Source organism: Pollicipes pollicipes, unplaced genomic scaffold (assembly GCF_011947565.3).
Source record: "Pollicipes pollicipes isolate AB1234 unplaced genomic scaffold, Ppol_2.1 Scaffold_1600;HRSCAF=1878_pilon_pilon_pilon, whole genome shotgun sequence".
Classification (NCBI taxonomy): Eukaryota; Metazoa; Arthropoda; class Thecostraca; order Pollicipedomorpha; family Pollicipedidae; genus Pollicipes; species Pollicipes pollicipes.
The window spans coordinates 3,027,945-3,051,848 of NW_023595962.1; the positions used below are offsets into that span (position 1 = coordinate 3,027,945).

Sequence of the window (23,904 nt, forward strand, 5' to 3'; positions counted from 1 at the left end):
ATCGATTTGTGTTCTTCTTAAAACAGTGAACATACACTTTTCTTCCCAACTATAACACAATGGTCAGTGCAAATAATAATCCTTCAATTTTTGTTGGTAGCCATTATCAAGGTAAGCGGAATGCATCCACCCTGTTCCTCAATATAATGAGATCCTCAATAAATGAGTTCCTCAACAAATGAGAATATGACGCGTTCGTCAATATAATAAAATAATGAGATGTTCTTCAATATAACCATGATTATAAAGCCTGCATTTAAGGGACTGCTCCAAATTTGTATGGGATTTTGAGCTTCGATCGCCATTTGCAAAACAATTCCCTACAGTTCACAGACATGCCCTTTTAGGACTTAAAATCCTCTTATTTCAGACTTAAGTATGCACGAACTTGCGCAGACAATTTCGTGCCGCCTTTTTAAGTTACATAGAGATTATGACCTCATATAAACGTCAATGACTTATTCGTATCTAGGCTACGTCAGCACGAATGACCGCATCAGCGGAGAGCGGTTGACTTTTAATCAGCTCAAGACTTTAAATGCAAGTCTTGATCACAAGTCGCCTTTTATGACATTGCAGTAGAGGCATTTGGACAGTTCCACAAGTTATGACGAACATGAGGATGAAAATCGAATAGCGTTAGAATAGCATTGCAATCGAAAATACAAACACAAACAAAAAAACATATAATCACACAAAAATACCTAAGAATACCACCATAAGGGGGGGGGGGGGTCACAATACGCTCTTCACCCAATAATGATATTGTGTCTTTTACAGTCGTTTGCAGTCTGCAGAGCAGTCTTTTGCACTTAAAGCGTAGCATTGGTTGCAGTACCTTTTTCGTCATATGTGTAGCTTGCCTCAAAATTTTAAGATGTGGAGCATTCCTTCAATAAGTGTGCTGTGAGTGATGAGAAAATTCTGGAGCACAGGTTGGCGACTTTTGGCACTGAGCGCGTTTCGTGATGCAATGTTTTTTCCGTCATGTTAAGGAGATACGTGTTAACAATTTGTGTTGGTTCTAAACGTCACATGTGGAACTTAAATGAAACTTCACTCTCAATGCGTGCCGATATAGTTGTTGATGTAGGCAAATGATTTGTCATCATTTGTTGTTCTCCAAATGCGTCCTGTCTCATCAACCTCGAGTACCGAACCTAAAATTCCGACTTGGTCCCAATAGTGCCTAGTTCTTGTATTACTTCATTCTAGCTTTGACCTATGCGTAACGCTCTGACCTATTCCAGGAGTTCGACTCCGGTGCCGAACGAACGGTGCCTACCGAGTAGCTGCTTGCGCGGCGCAACATTAAAGGCTTCAATTAAGTCAAAGTAGGTGACGTCAGCAGGTTCTCCGTCCTCCACCGATGCACTCCATGCTTCCATGATTCCCAGGAGCTCGGTAGCATGAACCGTGGAAAGTAGACACATGACCGTCCTCGTCGCCCGCCATTGGTGGAATCGTCGATCGCCGCCCGCCATTGGTGGAATCGTCGATTGCCGCCCGCCGCGCGCGGCGGCTGTAGATCGCAGTGCGGTGTTTCCCAAAAAGTTTCGCTACCGAGAAGCTAGAAATACCAGAGACGTGCGTTTAATGTCAAGACACACGCAATGAGCACCCCAAAGACTACTGAAAATCGAGCGCGATTACACTGCGTGCCATACATGCACATATATATATATATATATATATATATATATATATATATATATGTATAAATGTCAATACAAACATCTTAGGGGTGGGAGTCGCATCGACTTCCATCATAGAGGTGCCGGGATGAGAAGTATGACGCAAAATGGTCTCAGTAGTCAATGCGCTCATAAAGCCTACCCGATTAAAAGTGCGATACAACATGCGTGATGCAACAACTGAAATGGTGAAATAAACGAAAGACGGGGTCCACAATTGGAGAGTCGGCACAAACCTCTCAAAACTTTGTCTTTGGCAGTTCCCCACTGCATTTGAAATAGCGCTCTAACGACCTTTTGTGTGGAGTGAACTGCGCACCAGCAGATGGTTCGTAACTCTCCTGAAGTAATCCAGTTCCAGAGGCATGGTCAGGTGAGATGTACATGACGTATAGCCGTCATAAGCCCAGCTTACATCGCAGAGGCTCCAGTCGCGGCTCGGAGTTCGGCGCCTATTAGTGTCTTTTGCAAAGCACGGCGATATGGCGCGACGCTCGGTACTTGTCACTTTAGAATGATAGATGCCGAATAGATGACAGAATAGATGTCGAATGATCAGTCATAATCGTACATAACTGTAAATTGTACACAACTGTACACAATTGTACATATTTGCAAATGAGCTTTGTTTGAAAAATGAAATGCTGACTCCAGTTACCCCGAATGGAGAGAAAGAAGTATCTAAGTGAATCTACCTAAGAATGGCAGCCGTAAGATAGGGACGTAGTCAAGAGGAGCAACAAGGGGGCCGTGCCCCCCCCCCCCCCATCTCCAGAGCCAGGTTTTCACTAGATGCAGACCGATTACGCATCATTCGGGTCAAACTCGCAGGATTTGGCAACAAACCTGACATTTGCCGCTCCATCCCAAGGAGCACCTTTGGCTACGCGCGTGCCTCATAGCTATTGGGCTGACGTTCGCAAATCGTCTATGACCGGTGTTCACCAACCTCTGTTGACCCCTAGATTCCGGCTCTCCCCTCCCTCGACCGCAGACACAGATAATGAGCAGCGGCGGCGGCCGCCGTCCGCTGCAGCCTTCTGCACCTGCCCGGCTCGCAGGATGTCCGCTCCGACGACCACGCGCCCACTCGGTCGCCATGGCAACCACGGAAGCCCGCGAAAGTGGCCGGCGCGCGGCTTCCGGCCATCCAGGCGGCTAATTGTGAGGCGTGCTGTGACTTATGGCACGTTGGAGAGACGAAGAGCGGGCATTGCTCATGCCGCTGAGACGTATAATTAGCATGGGATGCCATTACTGCAACACTCAACACGCGGCAATGAGCAGGCTATGAGCCCGTGCCTCCAACTTACCACGTCTTGAAAGCTGTAATTTGCGTCCTCGGCCGCGTGCGCCCTCTGGGGCAATGCCACGTGATATTTACTTATAAGTCTTCGGTAAGGATGCATGGAATAATATCGAATGACATGCGCAGCGGGTACAGTCCGTTTGTGTCAAAAGAACTGCTCTCAATTGAAGAGAACGCCTTTGGCACGAAGCGGTCCGAACGAACAACAGGAAGCAATAAAGCAGCTAGCCTCAGCTGGCAGCAGCTAGCAACGGCTTCCCGTTCACTGCAACCGAGCTCGTTGGGCGACCAGCTGCGTGTTTGCGAAATAAGCTGGATTAGTCTGACTGTCCTCTACTTAGCACGAGCACATAAACCTACATATTGCGTCATACAAGTGGAATGTCAAGGTTGGCCTTTGCAAACCTTCCGTCGCCGCGTGACGTCACCACACACCTACCTTTGCTACCGTAGCTGACGCAGGCTTGCGCTGTCGTGGTGCACAATGCTCAGAGAAGCGTGCGTAACAAATGCCCACAAATGTATATGCTTTCGCGAAAGAATGTTAAGATTTTGGTTATTTTGAGGGAAGTTGGTCCGCGCAGCAACTGGAGTGCTGTTGCATCCGCCCTTGCGCGCTACAAATGCTCAACACACCTCCCGCAGTCAGGTGTCAGTCGCTCAGCGTCCGCCGTCCGTTCACAGCCAACTGACGCGGATCAGAGAATCAGAGAATCAGAGGACCTTGGCCGACCTCCAACACTTGAATAGACGCTCTTCGAAGAGTTTAGCCCTCATTTGGTTACTATGTCTTAAAGGCGTGTCAACTGCAGTAACTATTACACGAATGCACGGATGCCTGCATATGGCGGACACCTTGCCATTTGTATCACCGCTTTCCTCCCTTCCCTGCTAACGCGCTTCCTGTACAAAAACACCAAGTATCAAGTATTGTTTCGACGAAGTTTGAAAATGTGCCAGATTTACGTGGAACGTCAGCAGCGTCGTCAATCACGCGCGGATGAGGGTAAACAGATAAGCATTTGTGCTTGCGTCTGTCACCTCCTTTTGTCGTACCTGGCCTCGCCCTTGGCATAATCGTCCAGAATCATCTGTCTATGTCATCGTCCAATGTGCAGAAATATGCGCAGAAATATGCGCAGAAACAACAAGCTGTGAAATCCGAGGCTCGACATAAGCTTAATGCTGATGCGCATACTGTCCTCACACTGTTTCTGCCAAGATATTGCGTCACCTAAACATAAGTGCACACGTTGTACGCATTTTTGTTTATATACGTGCCAATAACTAACGAGGAGACAAAATAATATATATGTAATCAAATGAAAGACTGCAAATTTGAGCGAATTTTTGTGCCAAAATTAGGCCATGGAGCCGTCTCTGGCAAACATTTTTCTTCGACGTTTTGGCACCCAGCGTGAGAGGCGTAGTAAGAAGATGTCAAGTTTCAATAGCTGCTGGGGGTGGTGTGAAAATTGCGACCCAAAAACATGGGTAAAGTATCTTGGCATGCACGTTATAGGGCTAGTGCATGACGTATTTCAGCCATCCTGATGTGGTGAACTACAAGTGTTTCGACATTTATGAACTGCTCAAAAACCATTTTTGCTATTTTTATTGAAAAAAGCGCCGATGAAATCACGAGCTAGCATTACGCCGTGAAGGCGGAGCTTCAATCTTCAATAAACATTGAAGAAAAGTCAATAATACGGGGCATTTTGCAATATCTAAGGGATTTAATCCACACTTTTAGAAATGATTTGTTTCTGGGAGCAGAGTTTACGCTAAGCATTACTTGTTGTGTTAGCCTTGACCCTGCCATCCGGTCGCGCAATCCAGAGTTTCGCGCAATCGCGCAATCCAGATACGCATAATTTGGTGCCGAAAGCTTGACGTGCCGCAATGCTCGGCACGATGCGCACTGCTCTCTGACGTTTCCTGACGGCTCCCGATCCACACACTCGTGGCGGGGTGGGATCGAGTCACTCTATGTGCTCGCTGCTTGCCACCTGCCTATTTTCCTCCCGCTATTTGCTCTTGACAGATATTACCCGCGGCCGACAATGATGCGGTTGGTTGGAGCGCTTGCCTTCCGATCCACTGCCCCGGGGCGCTCCTCCTCCTATATGTAGGAGCGCGCAGGAGCTCCTACGGCGGTCGCAGTGACGCTCCACACAGCGGTGTGTGGAGTCGCGCAGTGCGCGACTCCGCTTGATAAGATACTTGATAATATGATATAGATATATAGATAATATAATATGAAGTAGATGATAAAAAAGGTACTTGAGGTGTTTTCATTTTCTAATTATGGACAATATCCAAATTGTACCCGCCTTTCTGAATGCCTAGAGCGCATTTGCACCCATGTAAAAAGGCACCAGGAGTTCACCGCAGCAAATGACTGAAATTGCTTGCCAATGTGGTGTTACGCCGCACGCGCTCAATCTGCTTATGACAGTACGGGGAGAGGACCCATCCGATACACGCTCTCGTCAAATAGCTAGCCAGTCATTGCTGTAAGAATTACCGGTTCAAACCGGTTTCTGAGCGCCCACCTCCACCCCGACTATTTCTGGACTGCGCTGCGCCTGCGCGGATGGTGGATGACCGGGCATTTTCACTAGCTGCCAAACTCATCATGAACGCCAAAACCGGCAAAAAATGACAGGGCAACTACCTTTCCTTGAAGAGCACCAGTTCGCTGTTTCTGTGTCGGACCTGTGTGTCGGTGTGCAGGTTATCTGCGTCAGACGACCGAGGGCAATGCGTCCGAATCATCAGCGTCCGGGAGTCTGACGCAGCGCCTGCACCCAATCATCCTTAATTGGAACAAAACAGAGGGTATCGCCTGGGCCAAACCACCGCACCTGGAGACACAGGGGCGGAGCCAGCGGGCGTTTATCTGAGGCCATGGGACGAGGGGTCGGTGGTGTGGACCACTGGGCAGTTGGGAAGAACAGACAAGACTGCATAGAACCAAACTGATATAGCTACCGTTTGCATCCTGCAAAGAAATCGTGTCCATCCTCGTAGCTTATGCTGACGTTTCCTTAGGACAACCCCGCTCCGCTTCCCTGGGTCCGCCTCTGTCCGTGTCGTCTTGGCGCACGTGCCCACTGACCAGCGTCTCACACCTGGTCATGGGGCGGCAGGAAGCAGGTGTTGCTCCGAGGTCGAGGAGGGGGGCTGAGGGAGTGGGGGTGGGGGGGGGGGGGAGTCCAGACCGGCATGGACTTTACTGCATGTGCTGCCAGAGGTGGTCTGTGCTTTTGATGTGGACGGTTTTTTTTTGCTAGGTGTGGTGACTGTTCCAGATCACAGTTGCGAGATTCTGGCCGGCAAATATCGCCAAATTCGCGAAAAAAAGTAAGGTTTATCACCAACCTGATCCAGAACCACTTACTTCCCGTTCCCTTCACACGTTGTCGTCACAAATGCCTGCTACAAGAAAGCGGCGAATTGACGATCACGTGGTCTTCGGGCTCACATCGAAGACATGTGTCTTGTGCCACCAGGCACAAGACACATGTCTTGCCCTGTGTCATGTGCTCGAGGCCCTGAGAAGCCGACCGTTTGGCCAGACCGTTTTTAAGCGGCCAGCTGGCACCTGGCCAGAGTCATCCCGGCGCCGGGCAGGCGCGTCGTGACGTCATCCAGCAAGAAAAAGATCTTTCCCCTTAGTCCTATGTGGCGCAAAGGACGGAGACAAGGATAATTTGGGGACTGAAATTGCACACTAAACAGCGCATTCAGAACCCAGGCAACCGGCGCTACTTGGTAGATAATTTGAGGCCAAGTCACCAATGCAAGCCATTGAAAAAAATATTGCATTTTTGTCATTAAAAGCCATCTTCTTCTACCTACGTTTGATTTGTTTAATTGTAAAATATTGCATTTTTGTCATTAAAAGCCATCTTCTTCTACCTGCGTTTGATTTGTTTAATATTCTGGCGTAATATATAAATTGTATAGATATTTTCCGTCAAACTAGTATAGTACTATCACCGAGCGCCATGTAGATTTTGGCTCATAACTCATCGTAGAAAGTCGGCAGCACGTCGCTTTAACGCCAACACTGTCAACCCTGTTCTATACGCTCTTTTCTGCTCGTCGTGATATTTTGTTCCGCACGAGTATAGTTTGCGCCACGATCGGTTTCTTTTTCCAGAAAGATGCCGAGACAAGCGGTATGCAATTTTAGCATTGCTTAATCCCCCCCAAAATTGATTTCCTATTCTTGTTTGAAAAAGTCTCGCCATTGAGTACAGTGGCCAGATAATTGCTTGGGTGCTATCTCGCTGCCCGGTAAAGGCGATAAATCGGGAGAAAATGGCGATAAAAAATCGTGATAATTATTACCCCTCGCTAAGACTTCATGGATATTTTCCTTTAATTTGATATGATATTACCACCAATTTTCAGATGGATATTCCCTCGTAGATCGTCGAAGAATTATTTGCTTCTTCTCATGCTCGTGTTATTTTCCAGTCTGACACTTTTTCACATCACCTGATCCTAGATTTGACGATGTTCCAATGACAATCAAGTTTACTTGTGTGTTCTAATCACACAAAAGGTGAGAAATAAAACTTCCGCAACTAATTCAGCACCTGAATAAACCCGTAAACGTAGTCGATTGATAAACAGAATACATTTCTGCGTGCTAGATCCACAGCTCGAATCCATGCGAGTACCGGGTCAGCAAACAGGCCTCTGCTGCTAGTGGAGCGATTGGGAACCGGCCGGCTGACGAAAGCCAGCCGTGAACAGGATAATCCAATTCTTGGGTGACAATATAACTTAACGTAAGCGCTCTGTCCATGTCCATGTCTCTATCCGCTATCCACGCTGTTTGTGCTCTTTCATCGCTGCATTCACAATGTTTGTTGGTTGAATCGCTCACCATGCTATTCGTTTGGCTTATGCTTTGACTCGTCTGACTTGTTACGCCATTGTTCGTCTCATCAGCACAGTTGGTTGGGGCGCATTCATTCTGATTCATCCACCCGTGCGGGACCGTATCCAGTCGTTTTAGGCGTTCTATTCAGTGCTCAGGCGCTGCTTACAGTGAACACTGATCCCAGAAATCCATCCAACCGAACCGTTTGGACTAAATATATCAAAAAGTCGTAAGAAATATGCAAAACTGCAAGAAATGTCTGTAGTTATTCTTTATTTCCAGCGAATTACTATGGCTCCAACGCCGCTCATTACGCGTGTGCAACAACGAATTTCAGATCCCTGGCCCATACAGGCCCCGCATGTCCTCCAGCAGACCGGCCACTAGACCCCGCATGTCCTCCAACAGACCGGCCACTAGGCTCCACATGTCCTCCAACAGACCGGCCACTAGCCCGCGGGCTTCGGCCGCGGTCTGAGGTGTGCATCCTCCAACAGACCGGCCACTAGCCCGCGGGCTTCGGCCGAGGTCTGAGGTGTGCATCCTCCAACAGACCGGCCACTAGCCCGCGGGCTTCGGCCGCGGTCTGAGGTGTGCATCCTCCAACAGACCGGCCACTAGCCCGCGGGCTTCGGCCGCGGTCTGAGGTGTGCATCCTCCAACAGACCGGCCACTAGCCCGCGGGCTTCGGCCGCGGTCTGAGGTGTGCAGGGGTGTCATGTCAAAACCCCACGTGCCCAGCTCGCGGTACATCACCAGATACTTCCGGCTCGTTTCTAGGCGTCACATTTTAGCGTTATGCAGCCACTACGAGCAGTCATGTTATAGCATTGCAATGCACGTTCAAGACTCTCAAACTGATTTACCAAAACGTCGGAGCAAAGTCTTGGCGAAGTCTTGGCAAAGTCTCGGCACTGGCCAAACGGCTTGGCGGCCACGTTGGCGTTCACACAGCCATCAATGCTTAGCACAAACTCTCGTCCCAAAGCCAATGGAGCGAGTTATAAAGCATGCGGCTAAATCCCTTTAAACACCATGCAGCTTACTGTTCAATGGGGGAACTGCAGCAGCGGTTCGAGTGGCGCCCTTGTCTCCTCTCACATAGCCAGTGACCTTGGGTCACTACTAATCAGCACCCCGTCCGCCCGCGCCCGATTCTCACGCTGGGCGCGATTTTCACACGCGTTTTTCCGTCGGACGTGCGCCAACGAGCCTCGGAGGCGGCCACCGGAAACGCTGGAACATCTGAGGAAGCGCGGCTGTCCGTGCCGCCGTCCGTGACGCCGGCTCGGTCGGAGGGGCAGGTGGGGGAGGGGGAGGGGCACCAAGGTCAGGTCAGACGCCGCCTTGACGGCGGCAGGAGCGGGGGGGGGGGGGGGGCGCAGGAGTGGCGTATGGCACGGAGTGACGATAAACGTGAGCTCTCTTTGGTTCGAGCGTTTCCCGTAGTACGGATGATAGTTTGTTTGCAGAGCTGCCAATATAGCAATTGGGCTGGTAGAATATTTTCATCGATCATTATTGGTTTAATTTCACCTGTTCTATTCATGCTCGAACTGTTAGAAATTGACAATGCTGGCTGACTTAGCCCTAATTTAAAATAATTAAACCATAGTCGCCTTAACATACATCGGCTTATACGAGATATAGGTGATGAATTTAAGTGACAAATAAAGGCATGGATATCTGAGCAAAGTTCGGATTCAAAGTCCCTTTACGGCTTGCATTTTAATAATTCAGCAGCATAGATGACCCAGACATTATATTAAAGATCAGAACAGTATTTAGATTGCAGAATTCAGCGGGATCCATCCCCAAATGAGTAAATAGACACGAACAAGCCGACTTTGCACTCCTCTTCGGTTTTCTACGATAATTTCTCGCTACACTCTGCTCCGCTCTCTTCAGAAAATCATTGTCGTGCACCAGTTTCGGAGCATGATGATAAAGAAGGTACATGTTCTGATGCGAACAGGCACGGTCTCAGTGTTTTTACCAGCTGTCGAAACAGTGTCCTAATAAACCAATGCACAACACCGAGTGTTAAAAACATGCAGAAGTGTGCTGCTGAAAACGTAGTGCTAACAATGCAGTATTGTGTCTTGCATGTCGGTAGAAAATATGGAGAGTAGAGGTCTTTCAGAATCCATATGTGTTTCTCTCCGTTATTTGTTTGTTTTTTTAAAGATCCTTCTTTCCAAGCTAGTTGACTAGTAATTGCACTGCGCAATACTTCAATTTATTTGCACGCTAACCAGTAGCATAAGGAAAAACTGTGACTGCTCCTCATGCAAAGGTAAAACTCATGCTATAAGCTGCAGCCTAAACTTTGAAGATGACGGATAAGAGCTGGCGGCACCGTCCAGTTCCACTGTTAACATCAACATTATCATATATATATATATATATATATATATATATATATATATATATATACATATAATATAACATAATCAGTTCCGCTGATAACAGCCGCGGGCGTATTCCCTTTTGCATCGTAGCCCGTGCTCCGGACAAAGGATTTCTGCCGCCTGGCCGATGAAAGTCAGAAAAGGTTTTCTATGCTGTTTCCATGCAAGAATAACACGCTGTTTGCTGTGGACACGTTAACAAACAAATGCGCACAATCTCCAGGGTCTGGAGTCGATCATTCTGACCACTAACGTTAAGGTGCTGGACAAGTCGCATATATATATATATATATATATATATATATATATATATATATATATATATATATATATATATATATATATATATATATATATATATATATATATATATATATGACCAATTCTGGGGTGGCGCCGGGGCAGACCGGCGGCTGCGGGCAGTGGGCGGAGCCTCTGATGTGACGTCACCTGGGCGTGAACCCCTGACCTCTGACGTCACGGCTGACGAGGCACGGTCACGGTCCGTGACCGAAGCTCGCGTGTCACGCGTGCCGTTACGTGAAGGGGCGAGTCACCGACCTCTGGCCCCGCTGCCCCGCGCCAGGCGCCGCGCTTCGAGCAGCCAGCGACGTGGCGGCATCGCTGCGCCGTATTTGACCGCTGCCGAAACGGAAGTTGTTCAGTCCATTAGCGGGGAACATTATGCACATAGATAAGATAGTAGTATTAGCCTTATTCCTCGGATAAAAAAGAGGAGAATGGAGATGCAAACAGAGGAATGAAGCCACCTCTGCTATTGTTTCGATAAAGGCATGTTGCCGAAATATCAACCCAACTATACCTCCATTCTCCTGTTTTTTTTCCACGAGGAACAACGCCAATACTACTGTCTTATCAAGGCTGAATCGGCTCGAACCGGGATGGGAAATGTGAGTGTTTTGGATGAGGGAGTGCATTTTGTCGAGCGGGCTTCATGACCTTTATGACAGGCTGTCTTCATGGATCGGGCTTTTGATGGCGGCACTGACAGTGAGCCACGCATCAACCATTGGCGGGCGTACACGGTGACTTTTGATGGCGGCACTGACAGTGAGCCACGCATCAACAATTAGCGGGCGTACACGGTGTTCTAGGATCCAGTAAGTACATTGCTGATAAAAGAGGTGCCGGTTTGATAATATAAACTTAATGTTTTATAAAATCTTGATATGTTCTAATAAATGTTTGTTAAGACCTGGAAGTCTGCTGAGACGCCTCAAAGAAATTTTCATGAATGAGCCGGCTTAGGCCCGCAAGCCTAATCTGCCACCAAAGTAAAAATATCACGGTAGCATATCTCCAATTGATAGCGATATCAGGCAGACAGCATGATAAACTCATCAGCTGACATATGCGTGGCTTATCTTCATCAGAAATATTTCGTGCGAAGCACGCGAGCCGCTCACTCAGGCATCAGAGTGCACTGCAAGATCTGAGTCGTAATTGCGTATCAAAATATCTGTCGGCATCAGGTAGGTAAACAAAAACAAGTAACTAATCAGTTCTGCTGTGGGAAAAGATGCCGACCCATGCTTGATATCACACATCTCTTACTCTGCAAACGGCAGCTTGTCATTTTCCTTGCAGTCATCCCACCGTCTTTTTCATTTGTAAATATATCACAAGGTCCAACTTATCTATACCACTGAAATGACGATCACATCAGTGAAGCAGAATTCTATTTTTTGCGATAATCGCCACGGCGTTGGATGCTCTGCGGCGAGCTGTACATTGTGGACTATCGCTCCGGCAATTGTGCAAGTGGATTTAAAACCGATGCTTTCAGTCAAACAGGACTGGACGACAACAACGGCAACAAACTGATCAGTAGAAATGCATTGTGGAAAGGTTCAAGAGGGGAATGGATTTGAATACGGTAACTAAAGAATGCCACGACTGAAACGCGTCAACGTCAGAGGCGAAGGGACGAAAATCGTTTGGAAGCACATGTTGCGGAATGGAAGATATGTATGGTATTATGTCATTTCAGGTAGTCTGATCTGCTCCAAGATTTCCAGTATCATTCCAGAGCATGATCTAATAAAGGGAAATGAGTCAGAGTCAGAACTTTTATTTCATATGTAATAACGTACATATAATTTTTCATATGAACCCGAGTCTTTCCCGATGCATGCATAAGCAGCAAACAGCCGTTTATTGCCCGCTGAAACATGCCATTTTTCATGACCTGTGCGTTGGTTTTTATTCACAAGCATCTGGCCATCTCATATGTTACTTTATCGGCATGCTTGTAGTGGAACGCATCAAACTCATTGACAACGAATCATTTCACAAGGGTGATAGGCACAGTGCGGGTGTATTGGTTGTTAATTAACCGCGCATCCTGTGTAGCTGTGCATGAGTCAATGAATGGGTTTCATGCCACGCAAATAACTTGTGGCCGGCGCACTTTGGGTAGTTTAGCGAGTGTTTGCGCCAAAATGTTTATTGCCTTTTAGTTCAAGATTACACATTTTTAGGCATTCAGAACGAAAGCCCATATCTCTGCAGACGTTTGCAGTGCAGACAACGATAACTTTCTATGGTGTGTGGCGACGCGCACCCATGAACTCTGAGACCTGAAGAACTGAAGAGAAGAGGAAAACTGAAGATTCCTCCAGGATGGAGGATATCATCTCGGGCTTACTCTAACGAAGAACAAGACACGTTAGTAAGTCCTAAAAGATGTCATTCTTTCTGCAGCGCTTGACCAATGTAGTTCGAAGCTTTGGAGACGCGTCGGTCTTTCCTTGACTTAGGCAAAAGAAAATGTGCTTGGTATTGTAATAACAAATTGCCAATCCCGTTGCAGGCGATGCAAATATTGTGGGACCGATCGCCATGGATGTTACTGCGTCGTAGGAAAGTTAACAATGCTGAAATACGGTATATGGAGCCACGTTTTCGTGACAGGACGCGTTCATGTAAGGCGCAAATCTTGTAAGCCGTGTTCACTGTCTCGACCATGTTGTGTGAAGAACAGCTTCAAAATGAGGGCATCGATTCAATCGTCGGATGAAAGATTAGCGACATGGGTAACAGGAAGCTTCTTCCGTTCGTGATTGCCTTCTGCGACCTCAGGCTTTTCTGTTTTTGAATTATTGATTGGTAGAATGGGTGGCGCTTATTGTTTACGGCGGACCGTGGGCAAGTCGGCCGAATACGATTCTAATGTAGTCTCCGCTGCCGTAGTTCACTGTCCGAGCTTCGGTTGCACCTTTGAAAATGGCTCCACCGACCGAGCTACTTGTTTATTCACGATTCTCTTTTTCTATTTTCTTCCTCCATTCTTCTCCCCGCACGCTTGTCAACTGCGCATGCACAGGTGGCCAATATGCAGAAGATGCATGATTTTAATCACCAGAGATCGCGCTTTATGGCGATTGCATTGAGTTCAGATGGCAGCTGGCTCAGACAGCTAGCCTGGCACGGGGCTGCCATATCAGGGCTTTGCAATGAACGACAAAACATTAAGGCAAACATTACCCGCTGAACCGGAGGTGGCTTTCTGGGATGGCGTGGTCAGCGACGGCTTTTGTCCCAAAAGTGTTCCGTTTTTCTGATCCATATATATATATATATATATATATATATATATATATATATATATATATATATTTATATATATATATGTGTGTGTGTGTGTGTGTGTGTGTGTGTTTACATCCACTGTAATCTATCTCTTCTCTACAATTTTGTAAAAACAAGCTGGTCATTCCATGCTGAATGTGTGACGTATGAATGCCCCCGAACCAGCCTTCTCCTGTTGCCTAGGACTGGCGGACATACTGAGAGTGGGCAGGGCGGCGGAGATGACGCCGCGCAAGCTGCTCCTCCGTCCGTTCTTTAAACAGAAGTACACGCAATACGAGTGACTAAGGCCAGGAATGCGGTGGAAATAAATGAAACAAAGTTGTGTGCAGAGTGCGTTTGAAGGCCGCGTTCGAAGGCCCATCATTCAAAGGCGTTCGCGGCAGATTTTAAACAGTTTGGTGTGCGGGATGCCTTAACTCATACATTTACGCCACTAGAATGCTGGTTCCCCGGCGGCCTCTACCCGCACGCCATCTGTTGGCCGCTAATCCGTTGACCTTTGACCCCGAGCCCTGGCATCTGACCTGCCCGGCCACTTTGCCAGGTCCGCGGCGCCTCGGGGCCCGATCGGCCGCCGTCCGGCTCGATGCTGATTGGCCGGTCTTGAGCGAGGGGAGGAGCACAGGCTGTGAGCCACGAGCCGGGGGCGCGCTGGCTTGTTCCAATATCGGCATCCCTGCCACCCAAGTGGCCGAATACTGCTACATTGGGCAGTGACGGCGTGCGAATCCGTGACGCAGGTCAGCCGTTACCAGCCGTTAAGCCGTTAGTGGCCGCCGCTGACAGGGGTTAAAAGGGCAATGGTGGTGCTAGGAGACTCTTTTCCGATCAGTATGTAATCCACGCCGATCCTTTGAACCATGTCCGGCGGCCGCTTTGAACCTCCGCGGTCATTTCGGCGCGGGCATCCATTGATCCACACAGTCATCGACAAATCAATCCAATTAACTCATCGCAATAAAGCTCTCGAAAACGGGCGGCATTGGAGGGCCCTTGTGTAGTCTCGACGGGCATGGTCAGCTCTTTATTTTCACCCGCCCAGCGTATCGCATGCATTGTCCCGAGCTGCGCTACAGGGGGGCGACGAACCCGACCGAGCGCGCGTGCGCCATGCCCATCAATTAACAACGGGGCACCTCCTTTCTGGGGTCGCGCTGCGCCGCCCTGCCACGCGCCCGCCGTCTTGGCCGAGCTCTCCTAACCGCAAGTGCCAGTCCCCGCCGCACGTGCGCGCTCAGCCAATCGGCGCGCGCCGCTGGGCAGCGGCTTCGCTACGGCCGCCAATGAGCGTGTCGCTCGGCGGGCACGCTCCGCCGTCGCGCGCCGCGGCTCGGCCGAGCGGCGTGCCGGCGGCAGGTGCGCCGCCCGAGGTGGCGCCTCGGGCGGCGCCGGGGGCGGTTCGACGGCCAGGTGGGCCGGGCAGCGCGGCGGCCCCACCTGTCCGCCAGTGTGGTGTGGCCGCCGTGCGCTCCGGGCAGGACGACGGCGCTCGCGTCTCTCGTCGGCAGAGGTGGCGGTTGGCCGAGTCACGTGCGCTGCGCCGGACCGCAGGTTCGAGTGTTGTCGACCACAACGCGAGAACTGCCGCTCGCTCGCTCGGCGTTCCGGAGAAGTTGGAGGCGGTGCAGACGTTTGAGGTTACCAAGCAGTAAGTGAGGCGGTTGACTGCTCCTGTCCGTTGCGTCGGCACATTGCCCGAACAAAACTGTGTGTGTATGCTGGCTTATGTGAGCTTGTTCGTCGGCAGCATTCTCAGACGGCGCTTCGTGTCGCGACATGGAAACGGCGGCAATTGGTTGGCCTTGGTTTCCTCCCACCTATCGTGAAAGTTACCGATTAGCGCTTTGGTGATTCATGGTGTTTGGCTGGCCGGCTGCTATAATTGAACGTTCATTATCCCCGCTTACGACGAGCGAGGTAAACTTATTAGTTTCGCAACTCTAGCCCTACAAATTTATTGCGTTGGCCACCGACATGGTCCATTTGGTCACCCGCTCCTGTGGAGTTACTGACCGGCTGCCGCGGCTGCCCTGCCGCCGGTCATTTCATCTCTGGCTGCCCGCTGCCGTGTTACCGTCAGAGGCACAGAGTGTGCTGTACGAGCTGGGGCCCACAGGCATCTCTGGCTGCTCGCTGCCGTGTTGGCGTCAGAGGTACAGAGTGTGCTGTACGAGCTGGGGCCGACAGGCATCTCTGGCTACCCGTTGCTGCGTTACCGTCCTAGGCACGGAGTGCGGTGTACGAGCTGGGGCCGACAGGCATCTCTGGCTACCCGTTGCCGCGTTACCGTCATAGGCACGGAGTGCGGTGTACGAGCTGGTGCCGACAGGCATCTCTGGCTACCGGTTGCCGCGTTACCGTCATAGGCACGGAGTGCGCTGTACGAGCTGGGGCCGACAGGCATCTCTGGCTACCCGTTGCTGCGTTACCGTCATAGGCACGGAGTGCCGTGTACGAGCTGGTGCCGACAGGCATCTCTGGCTACCCGTTGCTGCGTTACCGTCATAGGCACGGAGTGCGCTGTACGAGCTGGGGCCGACAGGCATCTCTGGCTACCGGTTGCCGCGTTACCGTCATAGGCACGGAGTGCGGTGTACGAGCTGGTGCCGACAGGCATCTCTGGCTACCGGTTGCCGCGTTACCGTCATAGGCACGGAGTGCGGTGTACGAGCTGGTGCCGCCAGTCGCGGTGTGCTACCTCTGACGTGCATTTCGCCCGCCCCGCCACGAGCATGACCTGGGCCACCGCCCATCTGCCGATCACGCGCCGCCCCCACTCTCTCCCCATGACGCGGCACCCACTGACAAGCAGCGCGTCACAATTCGTTGTCTAGAAAGCTGTGCGATTTAACGTAAATCCGTGTCCGAGATGCTGGGGCTGACGGTCACGATCAGCCACCGAACTCATGAAGAAGCGGCAGCGGGTCTGCTCCATGCACTGAGCCTAGTTGTCAAAGATGACCTGACCACGCCCCCCCCCCTCCCCTCCTCCCTTTACCCCCTGTCCAGCACTGGAGAATGCTCCACGTTTGTTCAAAGCCCAGACGTATGTACGACGACATCATATCCTGAGGAGTGAAATCATCCCGAACTACGTGATTTAATGCTATTTAGAAAACTTTGTTAACAGCATAAAAGAACTCGCACCAAACGTTTCTCGACAGTTCTTTAATACTACATTCTGCCACATTTTGGCTACATGAAGGCTACGTTTCACTACATTTTAGTGCTAAATTTTCGAGCGTCCCTCTTCACAATTACCATGCATGAGCCACTGGCTCCTTTTGCGATGCCACAATGTAAGTGAGTGGTAAAGCAAGCAAAAAGCCACATGCATTGCATCCGTTGCCCGATGAAATGACTCGATCCCTTGATCCCTGTTCCCCTGATCCCTGGTCCTCTGATCCCCTGAACCCCCGGTCCCTGATCCCCTGCCCCTGATCGGCGCGCCCTGATCAGCACTGGCCCTAGTGGTTTGACAGAGCGGGGCGAGCTCGTCGTCCAGAGCCCTCCGATAACAGTCAGCGCGTCTTGGATGGGCGTGGTGAAGCAGGCAGCTCGGTTGGATGACTCTAGGTGCCGCAAAACAGACTGGCTCGGCTGGGTGCCGCAAAACAGACTGGCTGGCTGGCCGACCAAAATGGACTGCAGTGTTATCTGGGAGCGTCACATTGGCATCACATGCTGAACGCTGCATGCTTGCCGCCCTGCGGCCTGAAAATAGGCGGCGTTTTTCTACCATAGCGACTCTAGAGACCAAGATGATTTCTCATAATGTAGGAACAGTAGGAGGGAGGGAGGCAGGGTGATCACGGCACGAAAACAATTGTCTCTCAAATCGGCATGCGCCCCCCCCCCCCCCCCCGGCCACCACCACCACCACCACCCACTTTCCACTTCCTGGGGCGAACCTACGCTATATTAGATATCCTGACATGTTGTGATTTCTGTGAACATTATCATTATGTGAAAATATTTACAGAATGAAGGGAAAATAAACGGTGATTTTACGATTTAGGTTGTTGTGACGCATATTCAGGCAATGATTTGAGCGGTTAAATACAATTTTCAGTCGCACATGAGAGCGTCAAACGTGTACTGAAATCCTCTCCGTTCCAAATCGAGTGTGGCAAAACAACCCGCAGTACCCATCACTCAGGTGACAAAGGGTTTGGATCGGTCCTGGGCCGGGGAGGGGGGGGGGGGCGTCCCCAGCGGTCTGGTGACGGCCGTCTCCCGGCGGTCTGGTGATCTCCTCCTCCCAGCGGTCTGGTGATATCTCCTCCAGCGGCCTGGTGATCTCTCCTCCAGCGGCCTGGTGATCTCCTCCTCCCAGCGGCCTGGTGATCTCCTCCTCCCAGCGGTCTGGTGATCTCTCCTCCCAGCGGCCTGGTGATCTCCTCCTCCCAGCGGCCTGGTGATCTCCTCCTCCAAGCGGTCTGGTGACGGCCGTCTCCCAGCGGTCTGGTGATCTCCTCCTCCCAGCGGTCTGGTGACGGCCGTCTCCCAGCGGTCTGGTGATCTCCTCCTCCCAGCGGTCTGGTGACGGCCGTCTCCCAGCGGTCTGGTGATCTCCTCCTCCCAGCGGTCTGGTGACGGCCGTCTCCCAGCGGTCTGGTGATCTCCTCCTCCCAGCGGTCTGTTGACGACCGTCTCCCGGCGGTCTGGCGATCTCCTCCTCCCAGCGGTCTGGTGACGGCCGTCTCCCAGCGGTCTGGTGATCTCCTCCTCCCAGCGGTCTGGTGACGGCCGTCTCCCAGCGGTCTGGTGACGGCGGGCGGCCGTCGCCTGGCCTCGCCGCCGGCAGTCTCCCCGGCCGGCGAGGCCAGCTGGCGGCGGCGGCGGCGGCGCTGCCCTTGTCAGGCCGCCAGGCTCCGGGATCGGCTGGAGTGTCCGGCGTCACCAGGCCGCAGCGGGCGTTACCTCGAAGCACCTGGCTCTGGATCATTGCCTGCACAGTGGACAGTACACGTCATGTGCGACCAGCGCCTGTTGCCTACTTCAGCGAAACCGCACATTCGCGCAGAGCCGCACAGCCTCCCTGGGGATATTCTACAACAGCAGCAGCTTACGTTGGAATGGGCATTACACGCAGGTCGAACGTCAGGGATGGCACAGCCATTTCAGACAGAAGTGTCCGGATTAAAGCTGGAGATCCCAGTTGGATTAAAATTAATCCATATTAATCCAGATTAATATGGATTAATAATCCAGATGAAAGCAAGGATCCCAGTTGGAGATAGTTGAGAATTTTACCCGATGTCTGGCTTCCGAAAAGATTCAGAAACTAAATAAATGTTCAAATATTACGAGATATTTGAATGTCCATTGAAACAGGCAAACATCTGCTCCAAAATACTCGTTTGTAACGTACGGACCTCACTATATTTTCACCTGTATTTTAAATCTTTTACATTTAACAGAGGATTTGGCCTACAACAAGGTTTTCCCACCTGCATCGCCTTCGGTTCATGACGAGAACGAGGAGAAAGCTGTGATTCATGAAGGCACCTTCAGAAGAGCAGCACGCGTGTCGACGCCGGTGAAATCGCCGTTAGTGCAACGGGGACTGAGGTCGGCGCCGTGGCTGAGCGCCTGCGCCCGTGCCGAAGACAGCACATCGCACACGTGGGGCAGGGCTGACATCGGAAGACTGACGTCACAGGAAATGCCGCGACAATGGCGTGGTAATCTGAAATGAATTTCGCAGCCTGCTACGCAGCGGGTGCGCAGAAAATTCCGCTTGATGCATCTATCGACATTGCACAGTTGTGTGTCTAACGCACAGGTGGGTGCGAGCTTTCCTGTGCTGGAATTGCGCTTCTCCTCGAAACAACGTGCTCTCAATCTGCACTTTGCCAAAATACACACCCGCATGCTGGCCAACGCAGCCAAGATAGGCTTGTTGAACATGCGACTCCTCTCCTCCATTCTACCTCCGGGTGTGATGAAGTGTCACTGACACTCGACTGGCAGCCAGGCATGACGTTGGCGAGGGCCCAGGACGCTGGCAGTCAGATGGCTTACCTGCACGCGCACAACACGCACCGCTGTGCGGCTGACAAGCGGCAGTGCGGCGGCCTCTTCGCTCTCCAATGGCCGGCATGATAAGCCGCTTACCGTCTAAGCCGGCACGTGTCGGCGCGTGCCGCCCGCGCGCGGGGGTCAGAGGGCGTGGGAGCGGCGCTGCACCTCTGTTGAGGGAAGGGGGGGGGGGCTGCCTGCCGGACAGTCCGGCAGCGCCGCCGCCCGAGAGCGTGGCGCGCCTCAGGCGGCTGTCCCGGAGACGGCCAGACCGGGTCGGCAGGGGTCGCTCCATGACCTGTCCGGCGACGGCTGCCGTCGGACAGGGTCAGGGCTGGAGGTGGCGGAGGGTACCTGCTGACCGTTTACCGGGCAGAGGGTGGACTGGGTGCACCACCGCTCGGCGCCGCGGGACGGCCCGGGCCCGGCTCTGCCTCTCCCGGCCTGGTGCTCGTCTCTTGTGTTGCGTCGCAGGTCGATATCGACCCCCCCCCCTCTCCCCTGAGAAGCGGCGCCTGTGCCGTCTCCGTCTCCTGTGAGTCAAGCGGCGGAAGTCTCCACGGAGCAATGCGGCGGAAGGAAGCCGCGGCGCCCATCCACTGTTTTAACGGAAGCTTAACATCAACCCTGTCATATTGCATGACAACTATTGGCGTCGGGCAGAATCTGACCCGTCCGCCTGCTTGGTTATCCTATTGGCCCCGGGCTGTGCTGAAGTCTCCATGACGCGGCTTGGTGTTGCCTTCTTGTGCGCCATCGACGCCAGAGTGCGGCTCGGCTGAGACGTGGCGCTGGGCGCTCGGCGGACGGCGCTGGTGTGCGTGGTCTCCCTGCGGAGCGTCGTGCCGCTGTACTGGAGTTCAGAGGTCTCAGATCCAGAGAGGAAGGGAAAACTCAAACGTGTGGCCCAGGTGCAGCACGGCAGGGACATCGGTCAAAAGCGGGAGTGTGCCTCGCGGCAGCGAATGACACCTGGCATTCATCTATCATCCCTTCATTTTACATATCTCATTACATGGGCGATAAACGCAGAAACATGGAGTGAGGGACTGCGGCCCACCCACCATGATCTTGTCAATGTCAGTCAGTCCTGTCAAAGCAGTCAACGTCAGTCCTGTCAAAAGATGTTGGTTTCTGAAAGAGGCTTGTTGCGCCAACTTGTTGGCGCGTTTCTACTCCCCACACCCCTCGCTGCTGATGTAAATGCAGGCATACGGCTAACTGCGCAGCGAAAGGTGCCCGGCAAAAGGCCGGGTTGCAACAGTCAGGCCCATGTGATCACGACCGTCACAGCAGTGGGGCCCTGCCACCGTCTGCACGGTTCAGGTGCGGATCACCGGCCGTCGGCTTAGCCGCGGATCACCGGCCGTCGGTTTAGCCGCGGATCACCGGCCGCCGGTTTAGCCGCGGATCACCCTCCGCCACTTCAGGGGTTAGATGTTTGAAGATCGCACACGTCGCATGAATGCCTGCAGAGATTAAAGTTCGCGGACAGCCTATACCTCGTATTGAAAGCGTTGACGTGGTGAGCTACGTGAGCTCACTGAGCTGCCAGGTCATGCGCAGACCTGGCGTGACCGGGGGTTTGTCGTCGCAACGACTTGGAGCGTTTTAGGCGAAACAAGGGCTTCCATATCGTTGTTTAGGTGTCAACCAACAACCGGATGTGGCGGCCGATCGCGCCGAACAGGCGGCCACCGGTGATGGCTCTGTTTACCGGCCCGCACCCTGGTCATGGAAGTGGGGAGGGGGGGGGGGGGAGGCTCCGCTGGTCCAGTTCCCAGCCGCCGCGGGAAGTGGGAGGACTCCCGGACGGCCGGTAGCGCCCGCTCCGCTGATGAAGCTGCCAATCACCGGCGCGGGGCTCGCTGCCGCCCGAGGATGGGCCTCTTCAACATCGCGGTGGGATGTTGAGGAGGCCCATCCTCAATGCGGAGGGAGGGTGGGCGCAATGCGGGCACGGGCCTCCCCGTGTTAAAGCTCCGATCTATTTAAATCCGTGTTAAATCTAGATCTGTATCAGATCTACATAAATCTGTTTTCGTGTTAAAGCTCAGATCAAATCTAAAGTTCAGATTTATTGAAAATTATTGATGCAGAATAACTCATAATGTTTCTTCTACATTGAGGCTTTTCAAGGGGATTGTTAGACCGTTGCTAAGGATGTGTTTCTGTTCTGTTTTAGAGCAAATACTGACCGTCCGTTTTCGTTCTATTTTCAGTCTAAACTGGCAAACCTGGCCCCCTCTATCCAAGCCCAGCTGTCGCCCGGCGCGTCGCTCTCCAATCAGGAGGACTTTTATAGCGACTACGACCAATCGCCGGCCTCGACACAAGGCCTGATGACCGGGATGGAGATGGCCGCCTCGCAGCAGCAGTTCCTGGCCATGGGCGACGAGCCGTCACGGAAGAAGCGTGAGTGCCCGCAGGGTTGGCGGCCCGTGCACACCGCACTACTCACGGCCACGGCACAGGCCCCTCCCTCCCCCGTGACGGCTGCGTGCCGACTGTTGACGCTCTGCTCTGATGTGCTGAGTCCGAGAGACCGGTGCTGGCCGGTGCCGAGCGCGCCTGAGTGAGCTCTCCGCCACCGAGCGCCTGGGTAGAGCTCTTCGCCCCAGAGCGCCTGGGTGAGCTCTCTGTCACCGAGCCTCTGAGCCTCTGAACCTCTGCCTCTGCCTCTGCCTCTGAGCCTCTGAGCCCCTGAGCTTCTGAGATCAGAGACCGGCCGTCTGCGACAGCTGGAGCGCCTGAGTAGAGTTCTCCGCCACCGAGCCTCTGACCCTCCGAGCCTCTCCCTCTGCCTCTGAGCCTCTGAGCCTTTGAGATCAGAGAGTGGTCGTCTGCGACAGCTGGAGCACCTAGGTAGAGCTCTCTTCCACCGAGCCTCTGAGCCTCTGAACCTCTGAGATCAGAGAGTGATCGTCTGCGACAGCTGGAGGACGGTCACAGCTGCAGACACAGCTCCAACCTCGTGTGGAAAATCCCGCAGACTCTGAGGCACACCTCGACGAGAGTCCGAGTGACGTCATCAGACGACGTGCCGCGAGTTGACAGTCCCCAGTGACGTCATTAGACTTGTCAGGAATGCGCCGGCCTTGGTGTTTGCCGCGGAGCGAGCGGCTGGGCGGCGGTAATAGCGCGGCGGCGGACACCACTTCCCTATTTGTGGCCGTTCCCACGAGCCGTCGGCCGGCGCCGCAGGCGGACTGCAGGGCTCGCAGTTCTTGACGGAGTTGCCTCACACGGTCCGACAGAACCGACGGACAAAACGCTCCGGCTGGTCGTGAGACGGCTCACATCAGACGGGCGGTTGTCGAGTGGTCTTCTATGAAAGGCTGGCTAATGATATCTCAGCGAGCTCATTTAAGAGGACAATTCGGCGAGCGGGTACAATTTGTGTTTCGTCATAGCACAAGGGCACGGTTAATGGCGTGCTATGGTTCGCCCCGTGCCCCGTGGTTAAGTGGCTGCTGTGATACGCCATAGTTGGTTGTTCACATAGTTTATGTAAGCCAAATGACGTTTATGTGCTGACCTGGACTGTTGGGTAAGCTCTATCGTGCCCTGGTATATTGGGGCACGTATTGAATCTGCTTATCATTATATCCAAGACAGATAAGGGACTGTCCCTGCACTTTTGCACAGCACAGTTGTAGGATCGGATGGGGAAGGCGGGGGGGGGGGGGGGAGGGGAGTGGTCCGTCACTCCATCTGGAGCGCAGAGGAGGAGACAAAACACTTTTGGAGGTAGCATAGGCCTGCGAGATGCAAGCGGACTTCGTCTCCGCTTTACGCAGTAGCGTTGCCTGTCCCGGGGGCTCGGTCGGTTAGAGGGCCTGCCTTCCGGTCCACCCGCCCTTGGAGGGGTGGGTTCGAGTCGCTTTAAGCGCTCGCTGTCTGTCCTTGACAGATTTGGTCTGTGACCGGTGGCGGCGGTCACGATAAAGG

The 23,904-nt window shown here is 52.3% G+C and overlaps 1 protein-coding gene across 1 annotated transcript in view; it reads left to right on the plus strand.

The window, feature by feature from the left end:
- Positions 1-15,367: 15,367 nt before the first annotated feature.
- The window catches only part of LOC119092706 (paired box protein Pax-2a), a 51,356-nt gene continuing 42,819 nt past the window's right edge, over positions 15,368-23,904 (plus strand). Inside the window, exons 1-2 of the mRNA XM_037215687.1 lie at positions 15,368-15,577; positions 22,176-22,368. Of these exons, the coding sequence (XP_037071582.1) occupies positions 22,296-22,368 (73 nt within the window). The 5' untranslated portion in view covers positions 15,368-15,577; positions 22,176-22,295. The remainder of the gene's footprint in view (positions 15,578-22,175; positions 22,369-23,904) is intronic.